The 14,143-nt window shown below is 42.6% G+C and overlaps 1 protein-coding gene across 2 annotated transcripts in view; it reads left to right on the top strand.

The window, feature by feature from the left end:
* Positions 1-14,143, top strand: part of LOC145414265 (uncharacterized) — a 356,239-nt gene that overhangs the window by 250,166 nt on the left and 91,930 nt on the right. For both annotated transcript variants that reach the window (XM_080283866.1, XM_080283865.1), the window contains exon 12: positions 13,026-13,161. In XM_080283866.1, coding sequence (XP_080139992.1) covers positions 13,026-13,161 — 136 coding nt within the window. The remainder of the gene's footprint in view (positions 1-13,025; positions 13,162-14,143) is intronic.

Genomic DNA, 14,143 nt, shown 5'->3' with positions numbered 1-14,143 from the left:
TCTTGAGCTTTTCTGAACGTCTTGGGTATAATTGCAGCGCCATGTGCGAGCATCATCATATTAAAAGGATTTTTTTTTTTTTTGGCCAGAAATTCCTGAAGAGTTCCACACGCCTGGTCGGGTTTGTTTACACTGGGTTTTGGGAGGACTCGGCTTGATTACGAGGTCGGCTCACACAAACTTTTAATCCGATCTGGGTCTCCTATTTTTACTTTTTTTTTCCTTGTATAGTGCGCCCTTGGCAAGTTTGAAAAGAAATGTGAGCCGAAATTGCAGAAGGTGAATGGAGGAATGTTGGCGGGAATTGTACGTGGGCCGAATTCTGTTGCAAGCCGGTTTGGTCCTGATAACATGTCGCTCTGGGGATTAGGAAGTAATTCAGAGGTGGCAGTGAAGGCTTTACTTCCCTCCTTCTCGCCTTCCTACATTCTTCTCCCCTCATTATACCTATCCTCCATTCCTTCCCTTCATTATCCTTCTTCATTTTTCCTCTTTTTTTCTCTATATCTTTTATTGATTTATTTCTCCTCTTTTCTTCTTCCTTCCATTGTTTAAGAATTTGTCTTCATCCATTAGTTCTTTTATTTTTCTTCTTTTTCCTTCCTTCTTTCTATCTCCATTTCACTCATTTCCTCTCTTTTGTTTTCTTTCCCTTCATTCTTACCTCTCGGGATTTTTTTCCTCTCTCTCTCTCTCTCTCTCTCTCTCTCTCTCTCTCTCTCTCTCTCTCTCTCTCTCTCTCTCTCTCTCTCTCATTCTAACATCCTCTATCCCTCTTCCTTCATTTTCCCTCTTTCCTCCCTCTGTTACCACTCTTTTCTCATCCTGTATCCAGTCCCTTTGTGTGTGTGTGTGTGTGTGTGTGTGTGTGTGTGTGTGTGTGTGTGTGTGTGTGTGTGTGTGTGTGTCACTCCTCACCGTCTTTCATTCTCCCCTTTCTCTGTGTGTCCTCTGTTCATCTTTTTCCCTCCTTTCCTCTCAGGACTCTTTCCTTCTCCCTGTCTCTCACCTCCCTCTCCTTCTCCTGTCTTTTTCATCATCCTATATTCCTCGGTCTTCCTTTTCCTTCCTCTACTCTCTCCCCTCCGCTCTCTCTTCTCCTCCTTTTCTCCTTTTTCCCATCTCGATCTTTCTCCCTCTTAATTCTTTCTTCTCTCCTCCCTTTCCCATCTCTTTCTCCCTTGCTTTTATTTGTCTTCTTCTCTCTTCCATCTCTCCCTCTCTCCATCCTATCTTTCTCCCTTTATTTCTCCCCTCCATCCCTCTCCTTCCATCTCTCTCCCTCTCTTTCCTTCTCCCTTCCCCTCGCCTCTTCCCTGATAATTCACCTTTAACACAACCCTTCGCTTCCTCTCCCTCTCACCGCACACACCTTTCTCCTTCATTTCCCACACATCATCTCTATCTTTAATTTTCTCACTTTATCCTTTTTGCTAATTGTGGCGTTTCCCCTTGTATCATATTTTCTTTATTTTCTTTATACTTTCTCTTATTTCGTTCTTATCATTGCCAATTTAACTTTTTTCTCCATTTTCTTCTACACATCGCCATATATTTATTTTTTCCTTCTTTAATTTTGGTAATAATTCTGTGTTTTTTTCTGTCATTATTACTTTCGTTTTTCTCTCATACATACTTCTATTGTTGCTTTATTATTTTACTGTCGGCATTTTTACTTTTATTTTACTGTTTTCTTTCTCATATGATGGTCTTTGTTACTTGTAATGTTGTCTCTCTCTCTCTCTCTCTCTCTCTCTCTCTCTCTCTCTCTCCTGTTCACAGTTGGACTCTGCTAATTACCTCAATTTTAATTTTTCTCCTTTCGTATTTGTCTCTCTTCCCGTCCCTTCTTCCTCTCGAATTTTCTCTTTTTCCCCCCTCGCCACTACTGCCTCTCCTTCATGTCTTCTCATTTTCTCGATCTTCTCTTACTCATAGTCTCCCCTCATTCCCCTCTTTTCTTCGTCCGTTCTCTTTAGCCTTCTTTGTATCCTTTTCTTCTTTCTTCTTGCCTTTTCTCTTCTATTTTCTTCTTCCCTTCGTCAGTCATCTCCTCTCTTTTCTTTCACTTTCTTTCTCTCCTTCCTCCACCTTTTCTTGTGTCTTCCTTTCCCTCATCTTCCTTCTCATCTTCTCTGTTACCATCTTATTCCCAACCTTTCTCTCTTCTCCCATTCTTCCTTCCTCTTTTATAAGACAAGAAGAGGAAAAGGAAAGCAAAAGGACGCAGCATATTAAAAAAATAAAGACATACGTGATATTAAAGAAAAATGGTTGAAAAAATCGAACATAAAACAATACAGGAGGAAGACAGAGTGGGCAGACTGAAGTAAAAACCAAAGAGAAAAGATCAAAGAAACGAAGTGCTGTGACAGAGAGAGAGAGAGAGAGAGAGACAGACAGACAGACAGACAGACAGACAGACAGGGAAGGAGCGAGAGACAGACGGGGAAGGAAGGTCGTGAGAGAGAGAGAGAGAGAGACAGACAGACAGACAGAGACAGAGACAGACAGAGACAGAGACAGACAGAGACAGAGACAGACAGACAGACAGGGAAGGAGCGAGAGACAGACGGGGAAGGAAGGTCGTGAGAGAGAGAGAGAGAGAGAGTGATGGACGGACGGACGGACGGACGGACAGACAGACAGACAGATACAGACAGATAGAGACAGACAGACAGACAGAGAGGGAAGAAACGAGAGACAGACGGGGAAAGAAGCTCGTGATAAATGGAAAACACAAGGAGGAAAGATAGAGAGGGAGAGCCAGAGGGAGGGAGATAAAAAAAAATAGGGAGAAAGGACCGAAAGGAACAAAGAATGAAAAGAAGATGCGAGGGAGGGAAGAAGTAACAGGAGGCAGCAAGGAAAGAGTGGAAAAAAGATGAAGAGAGAAGAAAGGAGGAAATGGGGGAAGGAAGGAGAAGTAAAAGATAGGAGAGAATTTTCAGATGAAGGGGAGAATGAGGGAAATGAGTGAGAGAGAAATGAAAAAACGATAGAATAATAGGGGAGAGGAGAGAGTGAAACAATAGAGAAATGAAATGACGGAAAGGAAGAGAGAAGGGAGAATGTGGGATAGGATGGAGAGATGAAAGAAAGGCGTCAAGAATGGAAAAGAGGTAAAGAAAATGAAAAAAAATGTGGCACGAAATGGAGAAAGAAGCAGTGAAGAATGAAGGGGAAGAAAGAGAGAGAGAGTGGGGAGGGGGGAGGAAGAGAGAGAAGGATGAAGAACGGAGGGAAAGATGGGAGGGAGAGGCAACAATCGAACGAGAAGAAGGGAGAAGTGAAAAAAGGAGGTGAAAAGGAAATCGTGAAAAATAAGAGTGAGAGAGGTAGGAAGAGTGAACTAAAAATTGATCTTTGCTGTATGGTAGAGGCTGCTGGGGAGGGTTCTCTGTGTGACACTCCATCTCCACCAGGCTTTTGTACTCTCTCACACCTCACACCATCTCACCCTTCACCTCTCTCTCTCTCTCTCTCTCTCTCTCTCTCTCTCTCTCTCGTGTGTGTGTGTGTGTGTGTATATGTGTGTGTGTGTGTGTGTGTGTGTGTGTGTGTGTGTGTGTGTGTGTATTTACATATAATTATTCCTTGCAATCATTTTATCCTCTCTTTCACTGTCCTTCAAAGCATATACTCTCCTAACACTCTCACCCCAGGCTGGCTGACTTATACCCCACTCATTGTTACTTACTCCACTCACGAAATTCCACTTAAACCTCTTAAAGCCTCACAACACAAAGCTCTCCATATTCAACAGTGCATCCAGCAACACTGCTTTAATCCCCACTTGAAGTCAGTATGAATGTAGTCTACTGAGATCTCATTATGTACTCATATCACACTGTAAAATCCTATGACTCCTAAAGGTTATTCCAAGACGATAAAATTGCCTTGAACAATGTACTAGTGTTCAGAATCTAATACGTAATTGCGACAGTACTGACAGAGTCAGTAGAGAGATTTATAACTCTTTACCGGCCAGAAATTTTGCTCAGCCCAACAAACTAATGTGACGGTAGCTAGAATGGAGTATGCTAATGAAAAAAACACTGTGGAAAGCTTAGCACACAACATTACACTCTAGTCATGTCAGACCCAGCACGCAGTACAGCACAGCACAACACATTCACTGAACATCACACTGGCTCACCACTCTTTCAACTCACCGTATACCCAGCTTTTTCACAATACTCTGTTTAGACCCCTTTATAAGACTGCTTTCGCATGAGACCCCTGAGGACGATTCCTGAGCTGGAACAACTTCAACAAACTTTCCTTTTTTCCTGGCTCATCCAAACTGACAGCAACCGCACTCTTGCCTACCTAAACTTCTCTCTTATCCGTAACTGACACCCTAACTTTCTCACGCCCCTATGATGTACTTTCAGCAGAAATGAATAGTCTGGCGTTAACTTGAATTACATACTAGCATTGTGCCGACAAAGAAAAGGTTGATAGCGACAGTGTTAACACCTTCAGGTTCGTATGACAGTCACAAATAAATAGCATCGCGTATGTTAACTGAAATTGAATACCAAAGTTGTTTCGATCATGAGAGGATTAAGTATAGTTCACTCCGTAGTTTTACGTTTGGTCGTCCATCACTCTTTACTTACACAATATAACATCTTCATTCACTCACCCACTCACTAACTCACTCCCATTCACCTCATTGTTCTACAGTCCATTTTCTCACAAGTACTTCACAACTTACTCTATGTTATTTATGCACTCTAATTTGCACTTCAGTCTTGCTAACCACTATAATTTTACTAAATGTAGTTACTATTTTACCTACGACCATGTGGTTAGTGTATCGCCTACATCCTTCCTCGCCTGCACCCGTGATTCTTTACAACAAACTTGTTTACACTTATTCACTTCTTCTCAGTCCCTCATCTACATCTAGACTTCATGTCCTTCCTCACTCCCACGTTCCTTCACTCGCACTCTTTCTCACTCTCATGCATCTTAACATCCACTCTCGTCCATTCCCTTTCATGTCCGTGTCACGTCCCACATCCCCCGCTGCCCTCACCCAAATTCTCATTCATCCTCACCCCCATTTTCACCTCCTGTGTTACCCCTGACCTGTTTCACCCACTTTTCTCATATTCATTCTCCCTCTCCCGTCCCTCTCACTCATCTTTGGTCTCCCCATCACTCACACGGTAACTAAACTCATTTTTTCACCTACTCACTCTCCCCTCTCACCCAGCCTGTCTCCTCCTCCTTCCCCTTCTCCTCCTCCTCATCCTCCTGTTCTCTGACATCTTGCACATCTCTCACCTGCAGTCTCCCTCTTCCCCCTCTCACACGTATTCTAACCCACCCTTCTTGCCCATCCTCACTGCAGGCTCCGTCTTCCTTCTTTCTTACCCTTCCCACTCATTATGCACCTTACCTATATTTTCTTCCGATTGTTCTCTTTATCACCCTCCCTCGCACCTCTCACCTTTTAACCCCTCACACCCCTCTCACTCCCTCACTCCTTACCCCTCTCACCCTTGAACTTACACTCCCCTCACCTTTTCCACCTCTGTCACCTCATGTCTTTCACACATCCACTCATCTTACCTGCAATTCTCCCTGCAACCCACCTCTCGCTAACCTTTCCTCCCTGCCCTCCTCCATCCCTCTTCCCTTCTCTCGCCCACTTTTCCTCTCTTTCACCCCTTCACCGATACATACCTCTTACCTACTCTGCTCCTCTCATCTAAATTGTTTCTCACATACTCACTCATGATACCTGCATTCTCCCTCCACTCCCCCAACCTTCCCCCTTTCCCCTTCCCCCTTCCGACTTCCCCTCCCCTCCCCCTCTCCTTTCTCCTCCCTTCCCCCTCCCCCAGGCCTGCGCTCACCATTAAGGGACAGAAGCACACCTCACGCAGCTAACGGCCTCATTTTTAGCACTAGTGGTTATTGCTGTGTGCCTCCTCTCTCTCATTACTACCGCCCTTACTACCTTCATCCTCGTTGTTGTTGTTGTTGTAGTTCCTTACCTTGCTAGCTAATAGTACATAATGCTGGCTAGTTATCTGAATGTGTTTTGCTCTTATGATTCCATGGCTATTATCATCAGCATCATTATCATCATTATAATTTTCAGTATCATCGGCACTTATCTTATAGCTGCGCTTACTGCATTGTCCTTGTCTTACTCCCGCTAGTTAGCACTGGGTGTGGTGGTGGTGTTAATTAGCTCGTTATTTTTATTGCTGATGTTATTTTTATTACCATTATTTGCACGACTTGTCATTTTCATCATCGTCATCATTATCATCATAATTACCATCGTCAATTCACCTTCATTATCTTTGCACATATGCTAGTTGGTTAATTAGTTGATTGTTCTGCCATTATTATTAGTTCATTGTTTTATTACTAGTGTTCTCTGGCTATCATCCTCATCATCATCATTATCATCATTTCCGTTATAACTATCACTGGCATCAACATTACCATCATCAGTTTTCTTTTTTTCGTTATTATATTCATCATCATCATCATTACTGAACTGTCCAAACAATAATCATTTATTAGCCATCCTCAAATAAGCCAGTTCGCATCATCATTACAACTATCCTCTTCACCACCTTCAGTTCACCTCCTCCTCCTCCTTCTCCTCCATCTCTATCTACTGCTAGTATCATCACCACCACCATCATCATCATTGTCTTCTCTTCCATCGTCACCACTACCACTGACTTCATTTCTGTCGTCATTGCAGCCATTCTCCATCGTTACCTTCATCACCACTACGACTCTAACGTCCGTCCTCATCAGTAAATTCATCTCCACTTCTGCCTTTAAACATCACTATCACTGTTGCCATAATCACCACTAATACCTTAACATTCATCTTCATCAGCACTAGCCTGTTATCATTTGGTATATGTGTCATTCGTCATCACTACTGTCATTATCACCACGTCTACTACTGCCATATTCATCAGTACTTGAAATCGTCACATTTGCCACTCATCAACACTGCCATCATCATCACAAGGCTATGCTGTCATCGTCTCATCATCATCATTAATCATCATCACCATCAATCGTCAGTTTCATAATGGGCCGTCCTTCATCTTATTAATAACACCACCATAATTATCACACCACCACTGCCTGCATTCACGTCGCTGTCTTCATTATCACTGTCTTCCTCACCACGTCAGCCTCACATCACTCGTCATCGCCATTAACATTACCCTTTCATCACCAGCCATCTCCCCCACATAACCATCATCCTACTCCCACCACTTTTATTGCCACCATCATATTTTCATCATCATCATCATCATCATCACCCCAACCGCTATGGTCATATCCATCACCACCATCGTAACATCACCAATCACCTGTCCTCATTACCATCATCATTGCCTTAACCATCTTCTTCTACACCACCATTATCACCAACATCTGCTTTATGATCTTCATCACCACCACCATCACCACCATCATCCAAGTCATCACTACCATCTTCATGAACACTATTTTCATCACAACGACTACTGCTTCATACACCACCATCACAGCCATCACTGCATACACTACTATCTCCACCATCTTCACGACAGGCATCACCATCTCCACCACCCTCACTGCATATGCCACCATCACCAATATTACGTTCCCGACAACTTTCACGACCACCTCCACCGCTACATTCCCCACCATCTCCATCTCCACCACCACTGGCTTCATCTCCAGCAGGGCCATCTTCATCACCATCAGCATCATTATTAGTCCCGGCGGTGGTCCCCCGGGTGAAGCGTCTGCTGGAAATGAGTAAATATAGGACGGTCCGCGGTATGCAATAATATTACTCTGGACGAAGACTGCACTTCTTCGTTGTGGGTTATATATTTTGAAGGAAGATTGTGGCTCGGTAAAACTGATTGTGTGCTTTATTAACCCTTCTCATGCCGATATTTATTAATCTTTTCTTCGTCCTCTCGGCATGTCGTTCTATACCTTTCCTTTTAATTTCAATATTCTCTGAATTTCTAAGCTGTCCCATCACCTCAGTCACCCACGTTCTTTAGCTCTCGAAATCGAAAATAGGAAAGCAGTCCCTCTCACTGCTCCCTTTCCAAGTCTCCTGTTTTTTTTTTCCTCCAAACCTTTCTTGATGCTTTCCTCTCATTAAAAAAGAAAAGAAGAAAAAAAGAAAAAGGAAAGCCCCTCGGAAGTTAAAAATATGGTAGGATCCCTGGCATGCAATAATATTTCGCTAGACGAATATTGCTGTCTGTTTTTTCTTCTGTTCCCTGGTTTTATATTCCTGTTTCCAGACCCTGCCAGGTAATTCCTTCCTTCTAAAAAAGAAAAAAATATATAGAAATGAATAAGTGTTGCGAGCTCCGCAGTATTAATATTGCCTCGGATGTATATTCCTTTCAGTTATAATGTGCTGGGGAGGACGAAGTAACTGCAGTTGTTATTGAAGAGATTACATTAATAGTAGCAGTATCATTACGTGTTGTATTATGATAGCTGAAATAAGAAATTATCTTACCTGTGAGAGATTAATGGATAAGGGTGTCTGAGAGAGTAAGGCTTGTGAAACTGAATGTAATTTTAGCCATAGCAGTGCGAGGATGTTTTCTAATTAAGTGATGCTGCTTACAGACGATTTTTCTTTATTTAGGAATGACCTATAGTAGTGCCGAGGACACTGAAGACATCATCAAACCCCTCCAATTCGGAAAGTCTTTACAGAGTTACTAAGCTCGTCTGGAAGCAACAGCAACAACAACGAAAAAGAGTTCAGAAAGGGGGTGAGTGAAGTAATAAGAAAAGGAACGTCCAATATGGAAGGAAAATAACAAATATAGAGGAAAGTCTCTGGAAGTGTAAGAAATAGTTGTCTGGTCAGAGAGGGGAAGAGGTAGTAGAAATGAATAAATAAGACGTCATAGCAGTGAATTAATTGGTCAAAGGTATGGATGAAGTGAAAATGAAACATTCAGGATGTAAGACAGAGGACCAATAAAGATCGACGTCTGAGAAAGCTTAAGAAATGTTGGAGTTTATTTATGAAGGGAGACAGATGAGTGTGTTGAGGAAGGAGAGTTTAAAAAATTATGGAGTTTATTTAGGGAAGGAGACAGAGGAGAGTGTTGGGGAAGATGAGTTTAAGAAATCAAGTTTATATAGGAAGGAATACAAGGAGAGTGTAGAGGGAAGAAGAGTTTAAGAAATGGTGTTTATTTAAGAAGGAAAATGAATGGAGAGTGTTAGAGGAAGATAAGTTTAAAAAATGGTGTTAATTAAGGAAGGGAGATAGAGGGGAAGATGAGTGTAAGAAATGGTGTGTATTTAGGATGGGAGACAGAGGAGAGTGTTGGGGCAAGAAGAGTGGGCGGGAGACAAACACCACTGCCAGTCGACCCATATTGCCAAAGAAAGCACCAAAATATTTCCCCACAATACGACCCACAAGGCACTTTATTTTTAGGTACAATTACGGAGAAGATTATTGTTCCACATATTTTAGTCGAACATTTATGAAACTGGGACATAATATTTTGATAAGTGAATTGGGGTTTGAAGACCGTACCATTGGGTTACGAGAGATATTGTTTAGTCTCCTTATTCATCGTCATAAAGTGGATCGATATTTATGTCCACGACCTGGTAATTGTGAAGTACGAGTGACTGACAAGGAAACCGCCCAAATATTTCTTAGGGTAAAAGCTAACTTCGCTGTAATATCCAGGTTCCTATTTCAGTGTGAGGTTTCTCTGTCTGGTTACATTTTTTGATGAAAAGACTCTGAGGTGTTGTATATTTCGACTGACTTCACCTATTTCTAAAGTCATTGCATGTTTGTGTTTCCTTGAAGTTCTTCGTTAAAATGTTGCAGCGTTTCCCCCAGAGTTGCAAGGTGCTCTTTCATCGATTATCGACAGCAAAGTGACAGAGTGCAGTTTCTCTCTCTCTCTCTCTCACACACACACACACACACACACACACACACACACACACACACACACACACACACACACACACACACACACACACACACACACACACACACACACACACACACACACACACACACACACACACACACACACACACACACACACACACACACACACACACACACACACACACACACACACACACACACACACACACACACACATGAAATATTGCAACAGGACGTAAAACTTTTGCCAATCTCTGTGTATTTCTCGTGAGCTGTTTGTTCAAGCGTTACAGTCTGTTATTTTGCGTACGTAGATTTTTGACAATCGTGAAATATTATTGCAAAGATTTTTACGTATGATTTTCTTGGGGGATCGGATCTTTCATGTGGTCTTTCTAATAATTGAAAGTTTTGTTTATGCTTCGTTTGTTTTTTCAAGGGGTTGTATTTCATCACATCACCAGTTTTACATACAGACCGCACTGCATGATCGTGAAGCATCGATGCAAAGATTTCTGCTTACGAATATTCTGGGATTTTCACGTAGTCTTTTTCAGTTAGGGTTGTATTTATTTAGTGGTACATGCTATATTTTTTGTACTTGTCAGACCTTTGTTCACTAATATCATCAGTTTTTTATTGTATTAGTTTTTCTTTTTATTTTTCGTACGATATTTGGCTTCATCGTGAATTAATGTTCCTGTAAAGATTACGTACGAACTGCGAGGGATTGTTTCAAGCGCATTCTTTACTTCTGTTTGTGAATCCCCATTTGATTTACGGAATTTATGCTGAGGCGTATTGTCGCTGTTTGATGTATATTGAATTCAGTAGGATCGCGAAGTATTTTTCTAAGTAAAAGGATAAATCATTCAGTGCAGAGACGCCTTTTATATTTAAATTTCAATACGTCCAGATGATTTTATTCGGATATGGAGAGACGTGTCCTTTTATTATTTATTAATTGACTTTATTTTCTTTATTTGTTTGATTATATTTATTGCAAGATCTATGATTACACAGTATCGTCGCAGCTCCCAAAGCATTATTCAACTTATCAACAGCCTCAGGCTATTTTGGACTAAAGTAAGTGAGACGACGCGGGTAGGCACCAGTATCATCACTTGCAGGTCCCTGTGACTCATTCAGCCTAATATATTCGACGTGGGTCAGCTGGAGTAAAATACAAGAGCTGTCCCGACCATAAGCGGGTTAACACGTCAGATCTGTTTCCCGGCTACTTAAGAAACGCCGTTTCTTTTCGGCCTTTTCATGGTCACGCCTTCGCTCGTATTTTATTCCAGCTAACGCCAGACGATTTTAGTTAGCCAAGAGTACGTCACAGGAGTCTGAGAGTTGTCACAGTGTTGCCATCAGTCCTCTTATCGTCGGGACAGCTGTAGTTTCCATTCCAGATAATGCCAGACAATTTTGTTCAGCTGAGAGTTAGTACAGGAGCCTGAGAGCGAGTATAGGAGCCTGTGAGTGTTATTTATTTATTTTATTTTTTTCAAGAACCCAGGGTGCATGGTATCGTGGCCGGTGCCGAAGTATTGCAGAACTTCTTAATATCTCGGATGTCTCTGGCAGAACTTTCTTGCAGCCGCCCCAAATGAACGCACCCGCCTCTCACTTCCCAGACCTCGCAGAAATGAGTGCAAAAAGTCCTCGCCAAAGATCCTGCCTCTTCTTCCTCCTCCTCCTTCTCTCTTGGTCCCTCCCGTCTCCCCACCCCCCCTCCTTTCCTCGTCCCTTTTGTCCTCCTCCTCCCGACCCTCTTCGTCCCTCTGTCCCTTAATTCGTTCCTCCATCTTCTTCCGGCCCTCTTCGTCCTTCCGTCCCTCCTCCCGTTTCCCCTCTTCCTCCTCCCTCCCCTCCTTCACTCCTCCTCCTGTCCCTCTGCCCTCCTCCTCCTCCTCCTCCTCCTCCTTCTCCTCCTCTCCCTCTGCCCTCCTCCTCCTCCTCCTCCTTCTCCTCCTCCTCCTCCTCCTCCTCCTCCTCCTCCTCCTCTTCTTACCCCTGCTCCACCTCTCCTCAACTTGGTCGGAAATGATGTGCTCGTCCACTTTTTTTTTTTTTTTTAAAGAACATTTCACCTCATTTTCTGAACGTTTCATCATATTTTAAGCACATTTCACCGTACATATAGAACATTTCACATTATTTTTAGATAATTATAAACACATTCTACCTTCTTTTCCAGCACGTTTCTTCTACCTCTTACACAAGGCTGAATTATACTGTACTATCTTATGTTACCCGATTGTCTGTTTAACCGTAGCTACACGAATAGGAAAATCAACAAATACCAAGAACACATTGGGAAAAGTAATTTTAAAATCCTTTAACTTGACTGAGAGTGAATTCCAATTACGTGATTTACATTGTCACTTTGAAGCTGCTCATCCATTTTTTCAGCTATTTTATCTTACCAGGACAGTGTTCCTGCGTCGGCAATTTAAACCATTTTTTTTTACTACTCTCTCTTTTGGAAGGTGTCTCGTCTCACTTCTCACCATACAATACGTACCGACACGTGGTCCGCCGTCATGCTGAATATGAATATCGCCTTTTTGTGTTGGTGATCACTTGTACAGACTCTCCATCTACCAACTCTAACAGACAGACTTCTTCTCTCCACCTTACCACTTAACCTAATTTAACCACCAACTCACCCTCACGGACAAACATCTGCCCCTCTCTTTGCCTGTAATGTCTCTGTAACCATCATGTGTTTCTCCGAGGATTAACACTGCCTAGACTAACTACCAGCTACCACAAACACACATTCTCCCTCTCTGAATCTGACACCCCGCAGACTGACACTCCTCTAACACCCCTCTAACTTTGATGGATCCCTATATGTGACACCTCTGTATCTCTGACAGTTTCAGTCTGTAAATCCTTAGCATCTCTGACCTCTCGCTATCTGTTACACCTCTATACATGTCACTAACTTTGACGCCTCTCTTCCTGCGAACCTCTCACACACAACGTGTGACACCTTTGTAACTCTGACACCTTTCTACCTGTGTCACGTTTCTAATCATATGTGTTCCCTCTCCCGCAGAACCTTGTGTTGAGCCTTGAGGAACGTGACGCAGAGGAGCTTGTGTTGGTGCTGCAAGGCTACTACCGCCTCCTGACGCAGGCGCCCTTACCAGTCACACACGCCAGGGACCCACACCTCCAACACTTAGATCAAGGTAAGCAATGCATACAACAACTGTCGGGCAATAGAAAGATGATCAAGGGTGTGCACTCAGATCAAGGTCAGTACCGAAACTGGTATTAGTGAGAAAAAAGAGATCACTGGTGGTTGTATCTATAAATTCACTGTGATCAGGACTAGTACTTACTGCCTTTATTGTTGCTAATAGCTCCCTTCACTACGATGAGATAATGATCGCACTTAAGTATTGCAAGATGTGCACAATTCCTCGTGGTCTAGTAGTTACCATACATCCCCTCGGAGTACTGGCCTTATATACGTTTAATCTCAAGAAAAGACTGGAGGATTCTTGATCACATAGTGCCAACAAGGGATTAGGCTGATCATATCATCTCATCCACTTCACTACGATGTGTGAGAGAAGTGTATGAATGTGTACGTTTACGTATATATAATGCTTTTCCGTGGGTGCGCGCGCGTGGGTAGTTTTGTGTGTGTGTGTGTGTGTGTGTGTGTGTGTGTGTGTGTGTGTGTGTGTGTGTGTGTGTGTTTGTGTGTGTGTACCAGCGGTGAAAATGGTCACCAGTAGGTGTTTTCGATATAATGACAGTCCGTTTAGGGTACAATTGCTCACCAGACCACATATACACACCAGGGGCCGTATTCACAGTGTTGTCTCAGCTTGGCTACCTGAATCCACTAAACGAATTTTTTATTTCTTTCCATCTATCTTCACCTAGGATAGGCTTTTCCAGTTAGAGGAGTTATATACAGCCTTCATTAACCGCGTCATCACTAGAGGTCCGCCTTAAATTGAATAACATCGTTTGGTGGTAGTCAGAATATAATGCAAAATACGTCTTTGGAGTGAGGCATTTTTAACCACTTCGATACGGTGACGACTTTTCAGTACTTTATTCTTTCTGCAACCATGCATTTTAATCAATGTGGAAGCGTATTCTGGTGGTGAATCGATTACTGAAGGCTGTAGCTAACCCCTCCAACTAGAAAACTCT

This window comes from Coenobita brevimanus, chromosome 98 (genome assembly GCF_032717465.1).
Source record: "Coenobita brevimanus isolate Jiangsu-jjx chromosome 98, ASM3271746v2, whole genome shotgun sequence".
Lineage (NCBI taxonomy): Eukaryota > Metazoa > Arthropoda > Malacostraca > Decapoda > Coenobitidae > Coenobita > Coenobita brevimanus.
Note: the sequence above shows the minus strand (reverse complement) of the source record. Positions and strands in the feature narration are given on the sequence as shown.